Source organism: Chiloscyllium plagiosum, chromosome 16, assembly GCF_004010195.1.
Source record: "Chiloscyllium plagiosum isolate BGI_BamShark_2017 chromosome 16, ASM401019v2, whole genome shotgun sequence".
Taxonomy (NCBI): domain Eukaryota; kingdom Metazoa; phylum Chordata; class Chondrichthyes; order Orectolobiformes; family Hemiscylliidae; genus Chiloscyllium; species Chiloscyllium plagiosum.
Genome location: NC_057725.1, coordinates 1,741,528 through 1,757,519, shown reverse-complemented (window position 1 = coordinate 1,757,519; position 15,992 = coordinate 1,741,528). Strand labels below are relative to the sequence as shown.

At 43.0% G+C, this 15,992-nt stretch overlaps 1 protein-coding gene across 10 annotated transcripts in view; it reads left to right on the top strand.

Annotated features, from left to right (window-relative positions):
* Positions 1–15,992, top strand: part of ano1a (anoctamin 1, calcium activated chloride channel a) — a 238,286-nt gene that overhangs the window by 157,856 nt on the left and 64,438 nt on the right. For all 10 annotated transcript variants that reach the window (XM_043705340.1, XM_043705348.1, XM_043705346.1 and 7 more), the window contains 2 exons: positions 502–559; positions 663–763. In XM_043705340.1, coding sequence (XP_043561275.1) covers positions 502–559; positions 663–763 — 159 coding nt within the window. The remainder of the gene's footprint in view (positions 1–501; positions 560–662; positions 764–15,992) is intronic.

Below are 15,992 nucleotides of genomic sequence, written 5' to 3'. Positions count from 1 at the left end.
CCTCCTCTAGCTTATCTCTCCACGCTTCAAGCTCACTGCCTTTATTCCTGATGAAGGGCTTTTGCCCGAAAAGTCGATTTCGAAGCTCCTTGGATGCTGCCTGAACTGCTGTGCTCTTCCAGCACCACTAATCCAGAATGCAAGTTCTTTAAGTTCTGCCACATTCCTGATTCTGAACTATGTATTCCTTTTTTGATGAGTAAAAGTTGTGGAACTTCCTCCCTAACTGCACTGAGAGACATATTCTCACATGGAGTGTCTGGTCCAAGAAGGCAGCTTTACCACCCTGTCCTCGAGGGAAGCAGTTCCTGGCATTGTCTGTGACACTCCTTTTTAAGAAACAGTCGTGCAGTTGGGGTCGGTTGGGGGTGAAAAACTATTTCTGATTGTCCATTGAATAAAACCAGCCACCTTTTTGATTGATTCTTTTTGACCTCAGTACAATTTAACACTGTGCCTTTTATTGTAAATATGACTCTAACAAATATTGTCTACTTCTAGGTTCACAGGCCGCCCTGGAAAATATATCTATATTTTTCGTAACATGAGAATGGAAGAGGCAAGTTGGTTCTTTTTAAAAATAGGTGAAAACTAATCTTGGAATCATATGGTAAGCTTTATGGTGAAAGAAAGGACTGACTCTTGTTCACTTTGTTGTTAAGTGTGCACCAGGAGGCTGCTTGATGGAACTCTGCATTCAACTGAGCATCATCATGCTGGGCAAACAACTGATACAGAACAACCTGTTTGAAATCGGAATTCCGTAAGCATTTACCTCTATTCTGGACAGACTGGTGAAGGACATTTTACTTTTCAGAATTTGTGCCCTTTTTTCTATATTTTTCTTTTTTCTTTTCTTGTTTAACCAATTATTGAAGTGTCTGGTTTTTTGAGTCTCTAGTTTCAGGCGTGTATCCTTGGGGGGAGGTGTCCAACCTGTCCTCCGATCCCTTGGGAAACAGCTGCCAGAAGGCAAGGTGGCTGTTAGGAATTTGTGACTTTTGCTTGAAGTCTCTCCTCTCTGGGAAGGCTATAATCAGAAGCTCACAAAGGGAAGAGGCAGTCACACAAACACTATCCTAACACATTGTGCAGGAGTGAGTAGTTGCTCTAATATAACATGAGCAAGGTGTAAAATGTCTCCTCTCCCTATTACCTTTAAGTTGGCCTTGTTCATCAGCCCAAGAGTTGATGGGATAGAGTGGTCCTGGGTGATGACCACTAACAGCTGTTATAGCATTGGTCTCTTGTACTCTCTGCTTGGCATTGGGTTTGGTTGAAATCGATTTGATGTGCAATCATGTATCCAAGTGTAGATAATCGAAGGTGCAGCCTCATCCATTTTGGGCAATCCCTCAAGCTGTATTCCTTCTCCAATATGCTCACAGTCCCATGTTCATTTGTCTTTCAGGTGATTTGAACGATGTTACATTTGATCGTTTTTGATATTTTATGAAGTTGATAAGCTCTGGAATAGAGTGTGGGAAGAGGGTATATGATATGATCCAATTCATGTTGTTAAATCAAAACCATAATTGTGATTAAAGTTGACATGTATAAATTTTTTAATGATCCGAATATTCAAAGTTTGTGAGAAGATTTGTAGCTCGGGTGCTCGTTGTTGTGGTTCTGTTCGCCGAGCTGGGAATTTGTGTTGCAGACGTTTCGTCCCCTGTCTAGGTGACATCCTCAGTGCTTGGGAGCCTCCTGTGAAGCGCTTCTGTGATCTTTCCACCGGCATTTATAGTGGCTTCTCTCTGCCGCTTCCGGTTGTCAGTTCCAGCTGCAGTGGTCGGTATATTGGGTCCAGATCGATGTGCTCACAGATTGAATCTGTGGGTGAGTGCCATGCTTCTAGGAATTCCCTGGCTGTTCTCTGTTACTACTATGATAGGACAAGCCAAAACAGAGAACAGCCAGGGAATTCCTAAAGGCATGGCACTCATCCACAGATTCAATCAATAAGAACATCGATCTGGACCCAATATACCGACCACTGCAGCGGACAGCTGGAACTGACAACCGGAAGCGGCAGATTCAAACCACTACAAATGCCGGAGGAAAGATCACAGAAGCGCTTCACAGGAGGCTCCCAAGCACTGAGGATGTCACCTAGACAGGGGACAAAACATCTGCAACACAAATTCCCAGCTCGGCGAACAGAACCACAGATCAGAATATTTTGTCAGAGCATTCAAAATACAAAATTTCAATCTGGATCTTGCAAGATGTTTTTATTTGATTATTATTGTCGCATTAAGCGATCCATTTGTAGAGCTCACCATAATCCATTTATCACACCTGAATTATTGAGCTGTAAGATTTTGAACTAGGTAAAAACAATGACTGCAGATGCTGGAAACCAGATTCTGGATCAATGGTGCTGGAAGAGCACAGCAGTTCAGGCAGCATCAAGGAGCTTGAAGCTCCTGTTCTCTGTTGGGCTCCTGCCTGAACTGCTGTGCTCTTCCAGCACCATTGATCCAGAATGTAAGATTTTGACACAACCCGTTTGATTTATATCAATTGCTTCTGTAAGGACAGGCAGACATTCCTAGGTATAAAGTTGGACAGTTGGTAGAGGGTGGTGTACAATGTTGGCAATTGGAAGTGCAGCCATGGATATCTCCACAAACCGCCTGAAAGCTTTCCTAAACAAGCCTGTAGGATGTTCACCTGGTGAGAGGGGGGGTTTGGCCCTAAACTGGGGCCCTTTCATCCAAACATCAATAGCAATAAACAAATGGAGGAGTGATTACAGTTTCTCAATAACCCACTGTCTCATCTAAAAGGAGGAGGGATAAAAGTCTCTTTTTTTTTTCCCTTTTGGCCTCCTTTGCATCTTGACCTTGAAGTAAGGAGGTGCTATGAATTTGGCCGCACTATTAAGTGGGCCCTGTTGTGGCTCAGTGATGCTGTCTCTGGAATTTCTAGCATTGAGTGAAGTCTGTATTATCCCATTAAACCTGGTGAGCTGAAAACTGGGATTGCTTCTAAACAGCTTTTCATTTTTTTTTATTAGCTTCATTTGGTGTCTCGTTTTCTGGGCCTTAATGAATTAGTGAATGTTTTTGTTTAAGAGAAGGGCACGTGAACATATAAAGCTGGAAATGCCCTTCCAGTCTGCTCCAACATTCAATAAGATTATGGCTGATCTGATTACTCTACAGTTCCATTTGTCCCCAATAACCTTTCACCCCTTTGCTTCTCAAGAATCTAATTACCTGAAAATATTCAAGGATTCTGCCTCCACTGCCGTTTAGAAGGTGGAGAGTTCCATAGACTCTTAACCCTCCGAAAAGCAGCCATCTCATCTGTCTCAAATGGTGATCCCCTTATTTTCAAACAGTTACTCCCTAGCTCTCGATTCTCCCACACAATAAGACAGCCTCTCCACATCCATGATTTCTCAGGATCTTATCTTTCAACAAGTTTTCTCTTGCTCTGTTAAGCTGAAGCAGAAACAAGCCTAGTTTGACCAGCCTTTCCATGTGAAAACAAATAGCCTTTTTCAGGTATTAGTCTCGTAAACCTTCTCTGAATCGCTTCTGATGTATTTCCATCACTCCTTTAAGATGACCAGTGCAGTACACAGTACTCTAGATGTGGTCTCACCAATATCCTGTGTAACTTGAACATAAGCTCCTTACTGTTTCCTCTTGCTATAAACAGCATTCTTTTAGCTTCCCTGATTCCTTGCTGTACATGAATACTGATCTTTTGCAGTTCGTGCACTAGGGCAACCAGATCCCTCTACATCTCAGTTCTATAATCTCTCGTCATTTGGATAACAATATAAGCTATAAGAGCAGAAATTAGGCCATTCAGCCCATCAAGTCTGCTCCACCATTTAATCATGGCTGATTTTCTCGACCCCATTCTCCTGCTTTCTCTCCACCTGAAGCATACTCAGTAAGTATACTCACTAAAAATACTCAACTATGGCAATGAATTCTATAGATCCGCCACTCTCTAGCTCACTCTTATTCCTTCCATGAAAATGGACAATTTCACATTTTTCCACATTATACTCCATAGCCAGATCGCCACCTACTCACCTAAACTACCTATATTACTTTGAAACTTCTTCATATGCTGTTTATGACTTGTTTTCTTACTTACCTACCTACCTTTGTGTCATCAGCAAATTTAGCAACTAATAATTCTGTCCTTTCATCTAAGTCATTTGGATAAATTGGACAAAGCTGAAATCCTAAGACTGATTCCTGTGGCACATGACTTGCTATATCGTGCAAACCTGAAAAAGACCCATTTCGGCCAATAGATTTTCATGTTACAAAGACAGGCATTGCTGGAGAAACCCATGTCTGGCAGTATCCGTGGAAAGAAAACAGCCATAATGTTTTGGGATATTCAGTTCTTCCTGCTCACAGGCAATGTGTTACCCTCTGCATGGTCTTTTTATTTTCAGCAGTAACCATTGATGTGGCACTTTTTATCGATGTATTTCGATTTCCAGAAGGCAATAGAATTATAGAATCCCAACAGCGCACAGAGGTCATTTGGCCCATCGAGTCTGCACTGACCCTCCAAAGAGCATCCCAACCCATCCCAGTAACCCCACATGAGGGTTTTAGCATGGCCAATTCACCTAACATGCACATATTGGAGTACCTGAAGGAAACCCACACAGATGCAGGGACAGTTTCTGTGTGGAGTCCGCACAGTTGGCTAAGGCTGGAATTGCATCCAGATCCCTGGCACTATGAGGCAGCAGTGCTGACCACTGTTACAATACATCAGCCTATTCCTCTTTCTGTGGGGATGTCTAGTGGTATTATCACTAGACTATTGATCCAGGGCTCTGGATTAAAGTTCACCTGGACCATCTCTGACACCTCCCTCCCCTTTTTGGACCTCTTCATCTCTACTTCCGATGGCCAACTCAACACTGACCTCTATTTCAAACCCACCAACTCCCACAGTTACTTGGCCTACACCTCCCACCCTGCCTCCTGTTAAAACCCAATCCCTTACTCCCCATGCCTTTGCTGTGTCTACTTGCTGAAGAAGCAATTCCACTTCACAACATCCCAAATGGCCTCCTATTTAGGGGACTGCAACTTCCCCTCCCACGTGGTCAACAACACCCACCAGCACATCTCCACTTTCTGCACCTCTGCCCTTAATCCCCACCCCTCCTGACCTTTCACCCCACCAATCTCTGGATTCAGCACATCATCCTCCTCCATTTCCAGACCCCATCGCAGGGATATATTTCCCTCCCCACCCCTATCTGCATTCTGCAAAGATCATTCCTTCTGTGACTCCCTCATTAGGTCCATGCCCCTCCCACCAACCCACCCTCACTCCTAGCACCTTCCCTTACCGCCACAAGGGGTATAAGACCTGTGCCCGCACCTCCTCCCTCACCTCCATCCAAGGATCCTTCCACATCCAGCTGAGATTTTCCTGCACATCCAAACATCTCATCTACTGTATCCATTATCCTTGATGTGGTTGTCTCTACATTGGGGATATCGGACGTCAACTTGCAGAACGTTTCAGGGAACATCTCTGGGGGACATGCACCAAACAACCCCGCCCTGTGGCTGACCACTTCAGCTCCCCCTCCCAGTCCAAGGACATGCAAATCCTGGACTGCCTCCACTGCCAAATCCTAACCACCTGACGCCTGGAGGAAGAATGCCTCATCTTCCACCTTAAACCTTCCTCCCCTCCCCTCCCCTGCCCATACCCCTCCTATTTATCTCCCTGTTCCCTCCCCCACATTCCTGATGAAGGGCTTATGCCCGAAACATCAATTCTCCTGCTTCTCGGATGCTGCCTGACCTGCTGGGCTTTTCCAGCGCCATACTTTTCAACTCTGATCTCCAGCATCTGCAAATCTCACCTTCTCCTATTAATCCAGAGACCCAAGTAATGCATTGAGGCCAGGGTTCGAATCTTGCCCTGGCAAAATAGTCAAATTTGAATTCAATAAGCAATCTGGAATTGAGTCTAATGGTGATGAATCCATTGTCTATTGTCAGGAAAAGCCCACCTGGTTCACTAACATCCTTTCGGAAAAGCGCCTCATCTTGGAAGATGGCAACATTTGTAATCAATAATAAGCTAGTCCAATAATAACTATAAAGCAATTGTCAGAAAAACACATTCACTAATGTCCTTCAAGAAAGGAAATCTGCCATCCTTACCTGGTCTGGCCTACATGTGACTCCAGACCCGCAGCAACGTGCTCAATTCTTAACTGCCCTCTGGATAATTAGGGATGGACAATAAATGCTGTCTAGCCAATGATGTCCTCAACCAATGAATTAATTTTAAAGTGTTCCCTGACATTCAAAAGATGATTTCTGCTTTCACAAAGCTATGTTGACTCTGCCTGATTACCTTGAGCATAACTGCGTCCTGGTATAACTCCTTTTTATAATTGCTTTAACATTTTCCCAATGTGCGATGTTAAGCTGTCTGTAATTTCCTGCTTCCTGTCTACCTAACCATTTGAATAAAGGAGTTAATGTGCTAATTTCTGATAAAATGAAACTTTCATTAAATGTAGGGAATTTGGGAAAATTTAAAACCATTGCATCAATGATCTGTGGCCATATTTAAGGCACTTGGGGGGGAACCCCTCAAGTCTGAGGCCTGGAACATGCAACTCCAAGAATTTGCTAATTCCACATTCCTGGTGATTATAATTTTCTTGAATTCCTCCCTCCCTCCCCCTCCATTTCCCGATTTACAGCTATTTTTGAGATGTTGCTCATATCCTGTATGTTACTGAGAAGCTGGTTAAGAAAGGGTTCCAGTGCATTACTGTAAAAAGGAGTTGATTAATACCTGCCCGTCTCTGAGGAATCTTGTCTCTTTGTGCGTGTTGTTTCAATCCCTTCATTGTCTACTGCAGTGGCCTGGCCAGGCCAGTTCCTAAGATATCATCAGTATTTACAATTAAATCAGTATATTTTCAAATATACTGAACTTGCATCAATCACTTTATCCCTCATGTCTTTATCCTCCACATATCACTGAGAAACAGAAAAACCACAAGATGCCGGATGTTCTAGCTTGGTGGATAAAGAACTGGTTGAGCAACAGGAGACAGAGTAGTAGTAGTTGAAGGGAGTTTCTGAAAATGGATAAAGGTGACCAGTGGTGTTCCACAGGGGTCAGTGTTGGGGTCACTGTTGTTTGTGATGTACATAAATGATCTGGAAGAGGGCACTGGCCGTCTGATCAGCAAGTTTGCAGATGACAAAGATTGGTGGAGTAGCAGAAAGCATAAGGGACTGTCGGAGAATACAGGAGGATATAGATAGACTGAAGAGTTGGGCAGAAAAGTAGCAGATGGCTTTCAATCCTGACAAATGTGAGGTGATGCATTTAGGCAAGTCTAATTCAAGAGCAAATTATACAATGAATGGAAGAGCCTTGGGAAAAGTTGATGGGCAGAGAGATCTAGGAGTGCAGGTTCATTGTACCCTGAAGGTTGCTGCACAGGTGGATAGAGTGGCTAAGAAGGCATATGGTATGCTTGCCTTCATTGGGCAGGGTAGGTCAGGTGAATTGGCCATGCTAAATTGCCCGTAGTGTTAGGTTAAAGGGGTAAATGTAGAGGTATGGGTGGGTTGCGCTTCGGCGGGTCGGTGTGGACTTGTTGGGCCGAAGGGCCTGTTTCCACACTGTAAGTAATCTAATCTAATCTAATTACCAAAAGGATGTGGATGCTTTGGAGAGGGTGTGGAGAAGGTTTACGAGGATGTTGCTTGGTATGGAAGGTGCTAGCTATGAAGAGAGGTTGAGTAGGTTAGGTTTATTTTCACTAGAAAAAAGGAGATTGAGGGGGACCTGATTGAGGCTTACAAAATCACAAAGGGTTTAGACAGGATAAATAGCGATAAGCTTTTTCCCAGGGTGAAGGATTCAACAACGAGAGGTCACGCTTTCAAGGTGAGAGGTGGAATGTTGGAGGATACACGCGGCAAGTACTTCACACTGAGAGGGTGGTGGGCATTTGGAACGCATTGCCAGCAGAGATGGTAGAGGCAGGCAAATAGATTCATTTAAGATGTCTGGACAGATGCATGAGTAGGTGGGGGGGGAGCAGAGGGATACAGATGCTTAGGAATTGACCGATAGGTTCAGACAGTACAGTGCAGGCTTGGAGGGCTGAAGGGCCTGTTCCTGGGCTGTAAATTTTCTTTGTTATATATCATCTCACCAAATTCATGATGTTTCATTGCAGTATTTCTGATCTTGTTGGAAACCACCAGGAAAGGTTGCAAGTGACTGTCCTCATGATATAGCCACATCAGAGAATTTGCTGAATTTGACCTTTCACAAGATGTGGGTGTCACTGGCAAGGTCAACATTTGTTGCCTATTCTTAGCCCTCAAGCTGAGTGGCTTGCTCAGGCAATTTGGAAGGTAGTTAAGAATAGAGCACATTGCTGTGGGTCTGGAATCCCATGTAGGCCAGATCAGGTAAGGATGGCAGATTTCCTGCCCTAAAGAGCACCAGGTGGGTTTTTTGAACATATGAGGAATGGCTGAGGATACTGGGATTGTATTCGTTGGAATTTAGAAGATTAAGGGGAGACTTAATAGAGACGTACAAAATAATACATGGCTTGGAAAAGGTGGATGCTAGGAAATTGTTTCAGTTAAACGAGGAGACTAGGACCCGTGGACACAGCCTTAGAATTAGAGGGGGTCATTTCAGAACAGAAATGCGGAGACATTTCTTCAGCCAGAGAGTGGTGGGCCTGTGGAATTCATTGCCACGGAGTGCAGTGGAAGCCGGGACGCTAAATGTCTTCAAGGCCGAGATTGATAGATTCTTGTTGTCTCGAGGAATTAAGGGCTACGGGGAGAACGCTGGTAAGTGGAGCTGAAATGCGCATCAGCCATGATTGAATGGTGGAGTGGACTCGATGGGCCGAATGGCCTTACTTCCACTCCTATGTCTTATGGTCTTTGGTAGTGATGGTGGTCATGAAACTAAGACTAGCTTTGAATTCCAGATTTTGCTCTGATTTAGTGATGTTGAACTCCAAACATTTATCTTGGATTTAACCCTGTCTCTGCACATCACGAACTGGGATCTCTGAATATAGTGTCACTGCCACCTCCCTGAAACCCTGAGCCCTATGGCATGGCAACAGACTGTTCTAATCACTGTGCCCATGCCAACCCATTGAAAGGGCTATCCATTTGTCTCCCATAACTTTGAATAAATAATTGACAAAGGAAACATATGCAAGTCCTTTTCCAAAGCTTCAATTAAATCTGCTGTGGGCATCCCCACCTGTACCCCCTCCCCAAAAAATTACAGATCATAGTACTCCTCTCTGGGTTTTTGCCAATTTGTCTGAAATGTGTCCTTTTGGTTACTGACCCTCCTGTCTGGAGAAATGTATATACTCCTTATCAACGTTGCATCATTCTGAACATGTCTATTAAATTTCACTCTAACCACCTCTGTTCAGAGGGGAAAAATCCCAGCTTCCTCAGTCTCTAAACAAAACTGAAACCTCCGACTAAAGTTCCAAATAGCGACACTGCCATGCTAATTCATTTGGAGTGATATGTGTATTTTTAAAATCCTTTTTGTCTGTTTAGTTTGCCAGATGAAGATGATGAATAGTTTGTTTTTCGTCAAGTTTTACATTGTCAAACACAATTGTATTAACACCGTAATCTGGGAAAACTCATGTATCTGCAAGTTGAATGACTGAGAATTACCTTGAGTTTTCCTTTCTGTTAGCACACAATTGAATGTCATCATACAAGTTCTCTCTACCCACACTTCTCTGCTCTTTATGTGACAGGTGTCTACTGCATATTAATGTAGAACCCATCTGAGAAAGGTTATAGGTTCAAATCCTGTGACAGAGCCTTGAGGACAAAATCAGAACTGACAATTCAGCTCAGCACTGAGGAACTGCTGCACTGTTAAATTTGCTGTTGATCCCAATCCAACAACTCAACTTTAGAAAAAATAAGTTTAAAAATCACACGACACCAGGTTATAGTCTAACAGGCCTATTTGGAAGTTCAACTTTCGGAGCACTGTTCCTTCATCAGGTCACTAGTTGCCTGATGAAGGAGCAACGCTCCAAAAGCTTGTACTCCAAATAAATCTGTTGGACTATAACCTGCTGTTGTGATTTTTAAACTTTGTCCACCTCAGTCCAACACCACCATCTCCACATCTTGGAAGAACTAACATCCTGCCCAGTACAAGTTAATGTTTTCCCCTTGCCCTCTCCCTGAAACGTTTTGTTTTCATAAAGCACTGCAGATGCTGGAAATTCGAAACACAACAATTGTTGGAGACACTCTGCAGGTTCAGAAGTATCTGTGGAGAGAGAGAGAGAGAGAGAGAGGGATACAGTTAACATGGAGTCCATTGACTCAACCAGCTCTGAGGAAGGGTCACTGGACTCGCAACATTTAACTCTCATTTCTCACCACAGATGCTGCCAGTCCTCCTGAGTTGCATCAGCAATTTGTTTTTGTGCCTGAAAGTTTGTTTGGTCATAACTTAATTGGCTTTGGGAGGACTTGACTATGCCCTAATTGGTTGTCCCAATACAACAACTGAGGTTGTGAAAAATGCTATTGTCATTCAAGTCCATCTCTTCCTCCTCAGATACTACTTGTATCATTTTACTCGCTGTAGCCATTTTGAAAGAATTAAGCTATAATGTATAAAAATACACATGGTGTTTATCTGTGGCAAGAGGATGACCTTCCATAACCTTACTTTGACACTGCAACTGTCTCCATGTTTAGTTTCCAATTATTGACATTACAGCATTAAGTGAAGCCATCTGTCTGTCTGTCTGTCTGTCTACTCACACAACCTTAAAACAAAGAACATTACAGCGCAGTACAGGTCTTTCAGCCCTCGATGGTTCCACAGGTCAGTGCAATAATCTGAAGCCTATCTATTCTAAATTATTCCAATTTCAGCCATATGTTTATCCAATGAGCATTTAAATGCCCTTAAAGTTGGTGAGTATACTACTGTTGCAGGCCGTGCATTCCATGCCCCAACTGAGTAAAGAAACTACCTCTGACATCTGTCCTATATCCATCACCCCTCAATTTAAAGCTATGCCCCCTCGTGCTAGCCATTGCCATCTGAGGAAAAAGGCTCTCTCTCTCCACCCTATCTAATGTTCTGATTATAATGTGTCTCAATTAAGGCACCTCTTAACCACCTTCTCTGTCATGAAAACAGCCTCAAATCCCTCAGCCTGTCATCGTAAGACCTTCCCTCCATACCAGGCCACATCCTACTAAATTTCCTCTGAACCCTTTCCAAACTTCCACATCCTTCCTGGAATGTGATGACCAGAACTGTACGCCATACTCCAAGTGCAGCCGCACCAGAATTTTTTGCAACAGCAGCATGACCTCGTGGCTCTGAAACCCAATTCCTCTACCAATACAAGCTAACACACCTTACACCACCTTAACAACTCTATCAACCTGGGTGGCAACTTTCAGGGATCTATGTACACGGACATTGAGATCTCTGTTCATCTACACTACCAAGAATCTTACCATTAGCCCGGTACTTTTCATTCCTGTTCCAGCTTCCAAAGTAAATCACCTCGCACTTGTCTGCATTAGACTCCATTTGCCACCTCTCAGCCCAGCTCTGCAGCTTATCTATGTCCCCTGTAACCTGCAACATCCTGCAGCACTATCCACAACTCTACCAACCTTAGCGTCATCTGCAAATTTACTAACCCATCCTTCCATGACTTCATCCAGGTCATTTATAAAAGTGACAAACAACAATGGACCCAAAACAGATCCTTACAGTACACCACGAATAACTGAACTCCAAGATGAACCATCCCCTCTGTCGGCTTTCAGCTCGCCAATTTTTGATCCAAACCACTAAATCACCCTCAATCCCGTGCCTCCATATTTTGTTCGATAGTCTACCGTGAGAACGTTATCAATTGCCTTACTGAAATTCATGTACACCACATCGACTGCTTTACCCTCCTCCACCTGTTTGGTCACCTTAAAGAACTCAAAATAAGGTTTGTGAGGCACAACCTACCCTCCACAAAACAGTGTTGACTATCCCAAATCAACTCATTCCTTTTTGGATGATTATGAATCCTATCTCTCTTAATCCTTTTCCAACAATTTGCCCACAATCGAAATAAGGCTCACTGGTCTATAATTACCAGGATTGGCTCTACTCCCCTTCTTGAACATTTGCTATTCTCCAGTCTTGTGGCACTATTCCTGTAGACAATGATATAAATATCAAAGCTCTGCAATCTCCTCACTAGTTTCCCAGAGAATGCTAGGATAAATCCCATCCAACCCAGGGGACTTGTCTATTTTCACACTTGCCAGAATTGCTAACACCACTGCCTTGTGCACCTCAATCCCGTCTTGTCTAGTAACCTGTATCTCATGACAACTTTGTATTTTTTTGTGTGAATACTGATTAAAAGTATTCCAATGGCGCTTCCCCTATCTCCTCAGACTCCTTGCACAACTTTCCACTACTGTCCTTGATTGACCCTAATCTTGCTCTAGTCATTCTTTTATTCCTGATATATCTATAGAAAGTTTTAGGGTTTTCCTTGATCCTATCTGTCAACAACTTCTCGTCCCTTCCTGGCTGCTCTTTATGCTCAATTTAGATCTTTTCTGGCTAACTCGTAACTCTCAAGCTCCCTAACTGAGCCTTCATGCCTCATTCTAACATAAGCCGCCTCCTTTCTCTTGACAAGGGATTAAACTTCCTTAGCAGAAAATGTGTTGCTGGAAAAGCGCAGCAGGTCAGGCAGCATCCAGGGAACAGGAGAATCGACGTTTCTTCAGGATTCCTGAAGAAGGGCTTATGCCCGAAACGTCGATTCTCCTGTTCCCTGGATGCTGCCTGACCTGCTGCGCTTTTCCAGCAACACTTTCAGCTCTGATCTCCAGCATCTGCAGACCTCACTTTCTCATTAAACTTCCTTAGTAAAGCATATCTCCCTCACTCGACCACTTCCTCCCTGCCTGACAGGTACATACTTATCAAGGACACACACAGCCTTTACAACTAGGTGTCCCTACGTTAGTGTTTTTACACTTTTAGTAAAAAGTAGCTGCTACTTCACATGAAGACTAAACCTGTGTAGCTAAACAAACTCCCAAATGCAATGAGGAGACCCACTTCTTGACTGCTTTTTGTACAGTTGCACCACATCCCTGCATCTGGTACAGACAGAAAATTCAGTTTATATTTTTACCACCATCATAACATTCATAAAAAGTGAAACTATGTTCAGCTGATACTAGTTTTATCGTGAGTGCATTGTGTTTAAAGAATGAGGAATATCAATCTTGATAAATGAGTGGAAGGTGGGGCCACCTGCCTGCCCCATTCCAGTTTCCTGCAGAATCCCTGTAGTGACCAGTAACGTTTTAAAGAAAAATAAAACTTCTAGTTGAAAGGATAATAGATTTCATTTTTAAATACATTTGCATAACAGGCAAACTAAAAGCACTGTTGACCAAACCTTATTTCTGTAAGAGAGATGAAAGTACAGGATAGAACTTCCCCTGTCCTTTTTAGTGCAATTGAAAATTTCACTGACAGGATTTTCTCAAACCAGTTCAATTTTTGGCCCCAGTCCAAAGTTTCTCAGCTCCCAAACATTTATTTCCTTTCATTTCTTGCCCTGGTAATATTTAACCACGCAGTTGGTCTTTCAGTGTATGTTTTTCCCTCTGGCAATTTTCACTCAAGCAGTAAGTCGACATATCCTGAAGCTTCATTTCAAATCTTTACGTATTTGGTCTTTTCTGACTCCCACCCAAATTCCTGTGCAGTGAACTATTGAGACTTCCAGCCTCTAATTGCTATCTTTCTCTCTCCCCTGGATTCTGGCAGCTTGAGAGTCTGTAGATTATCTTCGAAACACTACTCCCTCCCTGCCTGTCTCCAAGAAAATTAAGCATGGGATCACTGTATTCAGAAAGCAATGTTAAGTCTCAATCCTTAAGATTCCAACTCATTTTTACCTTCGAAGTGGGTAATTTTAAAGCATAACATTTATGATTTACCCTCTGATTGCAACATATAGGATAATCAGAGGGTTAAATCGGGTGTACAGTGAGAGCCTTTTTCCTCGGATGGTGATGGCTAGCTATAAATTGAGGGGTGATAGATATAGGACAGCCGTCAGAGGTAGTTTCTTTCCTCAATAGTACAGGCGTGGGACATACTGCTTGCAACAGTAGTAGACTCTCCAACTTTCAGGGCATTTAAATGGTCATTGGACAGGCATATGGACCAGAATGGAATAGTGTAGGTTAGATGGGCTTCAGATTGGGTTCATAGGGCGCTGCAACATCGAGGGCCGAAGGACCTGTACTGCGCTGTAATGTTTTCAGTAGAACAGTTTGTAAGCCAAAATTCTCAATATCTTTGGAAACAATCTGCCTAGCCACTGTAAACACAGAAGCCTCTGCTGCAGTCTGAAAGCACAATAATCTGGTCCTCCCTTTTCACAAATCCCCCTTTGCCCAGGCTGGTCATCAGCCAAATTCTAAAACCGACCCTTCAATATGCCTGAAGTTAAAGACTATCCCAAAACGCACCACTATTTTTTGTAATCCTCGTTGTAACTGAGGTTTGAATTGGGTCTGTAATTTAAGCTAGTGACTTTGATTCAGGGTCCAATGCAGTTCCCATTGTCAAAGTTAGAAGTCACACGACAGAGTTATAATCCAACAAGTTTATTTGAAATCACAAGCTTTTTGGGCGCTGCCCCTTCAATCAGGTGACAAAAGAGCAGCACCCTGAAAGCTTGTGATTTTAAATAAACCAGTTGGACTAATAGTCTGGTGTTGTGGGACCTCTGACTTTTTCCAACCCTTTATCCAGTCTAACAGCGGCACCTCCGCATTGCGGTTCCCATTGTCAGGAAATATCACTCAGTAAAATGATTGAATTGTGAATTGTTTTCAGATACTTGTGCCCACTGTCTGTGGAAAGCAGGCAAATTCATAATTTAAGTTTTTTAAAATCTGGATGAGCTTTCAAGCATTATTTTATTGCTGGAGAGAGTGATTTGGAGTATTTGGATATGCTGAGCATTTATACACTCATTACTTTCAAAAACATTTCGGATGGCTATCTGGATAGAAAAGGTTTGGAGGGATATGGGCCAGGAGCAGGCAGGTGGGACTAGATTATTCTGGGATTATGTTCAGCCTGGACTGAAAAGACTGTTTCTGTGACTCTCTGACAATGACTCCATGGATTGCTAAGAGAAAAATGAACTTGATTCTCTAACCAAGAAAAATGTTACAGTATTATAAGTTGAATTTGCATCTCCATGGAGCTCCCAGGAACAAGGAAAAGTCAGAGTTTGACAAACAAATGCACATTACAGAGATCCTCTGTAGTAGTCGTGAACAGACCGGACCGGAGGCTGAAGTTCTAAAAGGATTTAGTTTGCCTTTATTCCATTCAACTGATGCTTCTAAACAGTGGATTCAAATGTAAATAGTTTTTGGTCTTCGAATCTGTTGCCAAGATAAATTGATTTATTTTTGTACCTCAGAACATACAAACTAGGAGCAGGAGTTGGCCATCTGGCCCTTCGACCTGCTCTGCCCCTCAATAAGATCATGGCTAATCGTCTCATGGACTCAGCTCCACTCAACAGTGTTATAAAAATGTCCGTTAATTCCTTGACTTTTCAAAGAAGTATCTCCCTTCGCTTTAAAAGAGATTACTGAAGTAGCATCAACTACTTCCCTGGGCAAGGAATTCCATAGATTAACAACCCTCGAGGTGAAGAAGTTCAAAGAACAAAGAAAATTTACAGCCCAGGAACAGGCCCTTCGGCCCTCCAAGTCTGAGTCGATCCAAATGTTCTGTCTAAACCTGTCGCCCAATTCCTAAGCATCTGTATCCCTCTGGTCCCCACCTACTCGTGCATCTGTCCAGGTGCATCTTAAATGAATCCA